Below are 6,113 nucleotides of genomic sequence, written 5' to 3'. Positions count from 1 at the left end.
GAAGCAAAGTTTAGCGCTGTGATTGGTAAATTATGTTGATATAGACCATCTGATTGGTCCATCCCAAGGGAACTGCAAGTTTAAAAATCTTTACCCACGATAGGCCGTTTTATCTCGAAGACGTAACATATCGAAGGTTTCATCAAGTTAAAGTCATTCTGTTTTTCACAAAGTAATGGCTTGCGAGGGACAAGTTTGGAGCAGGTAAGGATTGTTCGGAACTCATTCGAGGAATGTTTAGATTTACATGTCATTCCACTGGTCGTTTTTTCACTAATTGGTCGTTAAATTTGATCAACAGGCTATTACTGGATCTCAAAGAACTTGCTGATGTAAGGCTCCGCTCGGAAATTAATGTACTCGGAATTTGTTTTTCCTTGGTTGGTCATTATCTTGACATATTCTCGGTGGCTTCAGTAATTCCTCTTTTGAATATTTCTGTTTTGTAGCATCCAGACAGTCTTATCTCGGCATTTCCTTCTGGAGATAGCATTTTGGAGTGGATTGCAACAATTCAAGGAGGAAAAGATACGGTAAAAAAATATCTTATCTTCACACCAAACTCAGCTTTTAGTTTTATTCTGACAAGAGTTTCTGTGTAGTTCTCGTTAGAAGAAGTAAACTAAAAACGAAATTTGAATAAACGTCGAATGGCACTGTAAAGATCAAGAAACGTTAGTTATAAGTTGCCGGACTTTAATGTGGGCAAGAGAGCAGAAGCACAAATTTAACCTTCATAACTAGATACCTTTGAAAATAACATTGTTTCCTTGATTACTGGATTTTTCTTTCTCTTAGATGAGAATGTTTTGAATGTTTTCTTGGACAGTTGACGGTTGAAATTTCTCCACTCCTTCTCAATTTAGGTCTACGATGGGAAAAAGTACAAACTAACCTTTGAATTTCCAAGCACATATCCTCACAAACCTCCTGTAGTCAAATTCAAGACGCCATGTTATCACCCTAATGTGGACGACAAAGGAAACATCTGCCTAGACATTCTAAAGGTACAGTAGGCTATATATTGTTTCACTGGATTGGGTAAAAAGATCTAAAATAGGTTCTGGAAAATGTGTGGTCATGGGTAATCGCGTATTGGGAAACGGAATGCAGATCAGAGTCACAATTAAACGTTGCTTGATCCATATTTTGCAGGATAAATGGACATCTGCATATGGCGTTAGAAGCATATTGCATTCCATTCAAGCATTATTAGGAGGTAACAAATAATTCATTTCAAAAAAGGTTGAACTATTATTTCTAAAATTGTGAGTGGCTGTGTCACTGGAAAAGAAAAATTGAGACTACTTAACAAAGCTAGGGACAAAAAAAAAAAAAAAATTAAGCAAGGTCTCAATTGATAAGCAGGCCTGTTCCTTTAGAGAGAAAACTATTCACCATCTTTAAAGGTTTTCAATTATTAAAATACCATGGAAATTGATGGATCAATGCTCAAGTTACTACCTCGAAATGTAAACAGTAACCTCATAAAAAATGATTTGTTTCTTTTCAGCACCAAACAATGACAACCCACTTAATGTTGATGCAGCCCAAAAATGGAATAATAAAGCTGGTAATGTTATGTAAATTTTAGGGCTTGACACTAACAGTAGCCAACTAGCCACAAACTAGAAGAAATTCAGTTTTGGCTAGTGGTTTTCAATATCCACTAGCCAGTTTGGCTAGTAAACAAACTGAAATTGTTGTAACATCTAAGTTGTCACTAGCCACTTGGCTAGTAAGTTGAAAAGTTAGTGTCGGCCAGGATATTTTGTATTTTAAAATCAATTACATGCAGGTCCAGACTGTAGAGGTAGCTTTACATTCTCTTGGTTATTACTAGGAAGTTTGAATTCCAGGCTTGAATCGTAGAAACAGTACATTGCCTCTAGGACTTCACCTTCATTTGGCAATAGGTCCAAAGCTGCTGCCCGAGAAAATTTTCAGGGAGCCCTTTGAGCTCCAAAAGTTAGAAATTGGAAGCTCAAGTTATGTCTGTGGGAGTCCACAATAAGCAGAACAATGGAGAATTCCATGGTACCCACAAGAGATAAAAGTTAAATCATTGGCAGTTTCCATCTCTAACAGCTTTACAGGTGATCAGCTTTGTGGGAGCATCACGTGGAATCAAAGATTGTGGCAGGAGGTCTTACTGCAGCTCCCCAAATCTCTGGAGGGGCTGATTAAGTTTTAGTTGATCGGAGGATTTAAATCAGGGGCCCTTTTCAATTATTATAAGTCAGTTAACAGAAGTTACTAAGAATGTATAATTAAAGAGTTCATAAAACTCCATGGCCTACGGCCTATTGCCTGTGGTTGAGCTATCTTGTTTCCAACATTTTCTTTTTTCTTTTCTCACTTTTAGTTTTCAAAGATAAAATGAGGGAATTCGAGAGCAAGCACCCCATCACTGAGTAAACTCATGGCAATTAATTGTTAGTTAGGCGAAGAAGTGATTAATTTGAAGTGAAATAATTTATGTTTGAAAAGCATGTTGCTATGTTTAAGTGGAATATAATTATTTCGGGAAAACTTCAGACGCATAAAATTCTGTTTCTCTTTGCTTTTAATGTACTGGCTTGCGGTCTTAAAATTTGTTTTGCAAGTAAAGTTTTTAGATTTCTGTACTCTTGGTTTGGTTATGACCTTGCAGAAAACTTTATCTTCTAGCTTGTCAAATATTGTAAATACATGTACAGCATAATTTCAAATTGAAAATAAAGGCTTTGTGTTTCTGGATTTGACATTTTAACAGGGATGAAAACAAATTGTATAAGCAAGAGCTCATCACATTTGATGGAAAACTGCTACAAAGGGAAACTACAACTTGGGACTTAACTACCTAGAATATGTCCCTGGGAGATCATTTATTGACAGCCCATAGAATTAATTTGGTTATGTTATAATGAGAGTTGTGATCCTGCTTTCATTATACTATATGAACTGAAAGAAAACTGAACATTTCAACCTCTGAAAAAGTGTAATCAATCATTTTGACCAGATGAACACTAACCTCATTAAATAGGTTAGTGCAAGGAGGCAACCTTGGGCAAGTGAAACAAGAACAATACGAGACAAAAAAGTAAAATCTAAATGGTTTATTTACATAATTATATAAACAGAACCTAACCCCTACACTAACCTAATGTGATATACAGTATAGAGCTTGAAATTAATTTTTTGATCATAGGTATAAACTTGCCTGTGAAAAAACACCAACACGAAGGCAAAAAGGAAATATTTAATAATTGAGAATAATTTATATCTGGTTTATTTGCAATGTACAAGTATAATCTGGATTTAGCCTGCATAAGAGAAGCATTGAAGGTTTGAGTGACTAATCTGTCTGCACTACAGGTTTTACAGCCAGTAAATTAAACCAAGTCTAGCTGCTTAAGTTAGGCAAGCATTTTGAGTGTCTGTACCACAGTAAGAGAAGAGAGCCATTACTCCAAAAGAATGACAAAATCAGTTTTTCTTGTGAATACAGAACTAGTGAATGAGATGTAACTTTACACTTGTGTAATGCAAACTAATAGAAAGTTGAATGCTAGTTCAATTATTTGGAAGGAATTTGAAAACTCAGCAAGCAGATTTTAGAGGTTTTCTTTATGTAGAACCTTTTTGCTTTTTATGCATCAAGCTTGTAATACCCTCTTGCTGTTCTACACTTTAACCCCAAAGAATTTTCATGATAAGCTTTACAAAAATAATAAAAATTTGCAAGATGTGCCATGCAAAACTAAACAGAAAAAAAAAGACCACTATACAAGATGGTGTAGCTCTCCGGCTCTTACAGAATTTACAATATTTCAAAAAATAAAATAGTCCCTATGGCAAATTACAAATTCAAACAAATTGTTTGAGGTTCTTTTACCCCTAAAATAACCCAAAAAATAAGGAAGTGGATGTATAATACAATAACAGTCTTACTAGCAGTTTAATATACCATTTTCTGTGAGGGAAGGCAGAGGAAAATGTCAAAAGGAGAAGACTTAAGTCACATTTTGCTCTAACTTTGACTCTGATTGGTTGAACTGGTGGTGCACTTGACAATCTCAAAGCAATTCTAAGAATTCCTGTCAACAATCTTGGAAATTAAAACTATCTTGGTTGCCTGCTATGATTCTTTCTGATAAAATTGTACCATCTATTTTACACAATACACATATCTTTACTAGATACCATGCAGAGTAATATTTTAGTTGTTATCTAAGCATCTGAGATTCAGGGAAAATGCTGCTTTTAAGTGATTTACTAACCATTTTTTAGAAAACTTGTGTATGCAGTGCATGCTGAATTATTTAAGCTTTTGTAAAATTATTGTTTTTCATCTGCAGATAAACAAAACATTTGCATGTTACATGTACTCTTCAACACTGGCAAATGCACAAGCTCCTAGTCCAATCTTTGACATGAGTTTCAAACATTCTTGAGCCTGTCCTAGTATTAAATCCAAGGGTGGTTTTGTGGGCAAGTGATGTGAATCTGAAAGTAAAAATAAGATCAGTGGATTAAGAAAGATGGTAAATTTTTGCTCGTGTAATTATCGGGACTCATAACGGTCATAAAGTTATCTTAAAGTGTACCTAAACCCCAAAATTTTTTTCGCTTAACGAAATAAGCGTACTTTTTGGAGTATTTCTGTGCAAAAATTTTTTCATTTGCTCAAATCTTCAATTTCCTGTGCCTCGTCAAAATAAGGAAAATTGGCCGCCATCTTGACTAATGACCGACTTTAAAGAGGAATGGTTCTAGCGGGTAATGTGACGTAAAATTGAGAACACAAAAGTCTGCATTTCACACATTTTCACTTGTTTGGGATGGTTGTCGATATTGTTCGAAATATGCTGACTAGGTGTGTTGTATGAGGAATGTATGAAGTACGATATCCTCTTGCAAATTTCACATGTTGCTACATCCTCCTACAACACACTTAATTGGCACATTTTCGGACAATATCGACTACAACTTTCCCAAACAAGTGAAAATGTGCGAAATGTAAACTTTCGCATTCTCAATAAAAATTATTTGACGTCACATTACCCGCTAGAACCATTCCTCTTTAAACTCCGTTGTGGACCAAGATGGCAGCCAATGTTCCACTCCAAAAAGCACGCTTATTTTGTTAAGTGAAAAAAAATTTTTGGGTTTAGGTGCACTTTAAGTTGAAAAAACAATTATCACACAGTTTGTGGTCAATGGCAACTGAAATTTCCAAAACCAGAATAGAGGTCACCATAAGAAGCGGAGAGCTATTTCAGTGTTTTGATTTTTTAAGATCTCTTAACTTAACACTCCTTAGCACTTCTTTCTATGTTGTAAAAGCTTAATAATTATGTTCTGATCAGGCTGACGAAACATCTACCATTGCCTTGAACAGTAACTATACATGTGCATGTAACTTCTAGTACTAAATATAGAAAAAAATCATCAAAAATTACCTAAGATAGCACTATTTAAAGATGAACAAATTGATTCCCTCTGTACAGGATCTAAAATATACCCCACAGGACTGCTCCAGGGATCTGTGTAAGCCAAAAGACTAAATGCTTCCTGAAAAAAAAAAACAGTCATTAACAAAAATGTCATATTAGAAATGACACACAAAAAAATCACATTTAGAATAAACAAACTTGTACAAGGATGAAATGGGAAAAACACAATTACAGAATTGACTGACCTGAAGAGTCTTCTTATTTGTCTCATTTTTTCCATGTTCTCTCCTCAATTGTACACTCATAGTTTGTAAATCTCTTCCAAAAGCTAAAATCTTTTCAAGTACATTTCTATTTTGACAAAAATTTTGTCTGCCTGAAGATTCTGCTGAAACAAAAACCAAAAATTGTGAGTTAAAATTAGCTTACTGCATCCTAGATACTTTATTGAACTTTCCAACTAGACTTCTCTATACACTGTACTGCCAAAGAACCTTCATGATGTGCCAAACTTTGTCTGGTAGTTATTTCTTATTTGAACAGTTAAGGTCTTATATGTCAGTTGAAAAAATTTATGTGAAAAAACACTACTTTGTTAAGTATCAAAATGTTTGTTGTTTTGAAAAGTTAGAGCACAAGTTTTCCAAGGAATGCAAGTTACTTATAGAAAATGGA

General features: G+C 34.7%; 2 protein-coding genes across 3 annotated transcripts in view; one reads left to right on the top strand and one right to left on the bottom strand.

Annotated features, from left to right (window-relative positions):
- The first annotated feature begins 53 nt into the window (after nt 1–53).
- LOC111331004 (ubiquitin-conjugating enzyme E2 C) lies at nt 54–2,739 on the top strand. The gene is made up of 7 exons (XM_022936030.2): nt 54–204; nt 302–332; nt 450–533; nt 867–1,007; nt 1,156–1,219; nt 1,514–1,573; nt 2,366–2,739. The coding sequence occupies exons 1-7, from the start codon at nt 176–178 to the stop codon at nt 2,416–2,418; spliced, it is 462 nt and encodes a 153-aa protein (XP_022791765.2). The 5' UTR covers nt 54–175; the 3' UTR covers nt 2,419–2,739.
- A 344-nt stretch (nt 2,740–3,083) lies between these two features.
- Nucleotides 3,084–6,113, bottom strand: part of LOC111330988 (ran-binding protein 9) — a 12,242-nt gene continuing 9,212 nt past the window's right edge. Inside the window, exons 10-12 of one of the 2 annotated variants that reach the window (XM_022936003.2) lie at nt 5,684–5,826; nt 5,445–5,556; nt 3,084–4,488 (exon numbers count right to left, since the gene is read on the bottom strand). In XM_022936003.2, coding sequence (XP_022791738.2) covers nt 4,361–4,488; nt 5,445–5,556; nt 5,684–5,826 — 383 coding nt within the window. In that variant the 3' untranslated portion in view covers nt 3,084–4,360. The remainder of the gene's footprint in view (nt 4,489–5,444; nt 5,557–5,683; nt 5,827–6,113) is intronic. The other variant, XM_022936004.2, reaches the window with a different exon arrangement.

This window comes from Stylophora pistillata, chromosome 3, assembly GCF_964205215.1.
Source record: "Stylophora pistillata chromosome 3, jaStyPist1.2, whole genome shotgun sequence".
NCBI lineage: Eukaryota > Metazoa > Cnidaria > Anthozoa > Scleractinia > Pocilloporidae > Stylophora > Stylophora pistillata.
Note: the sequence above shows the minus strand (reverse complement) of the source record. Positions and strands in the feature narration are given on the sequence as shown.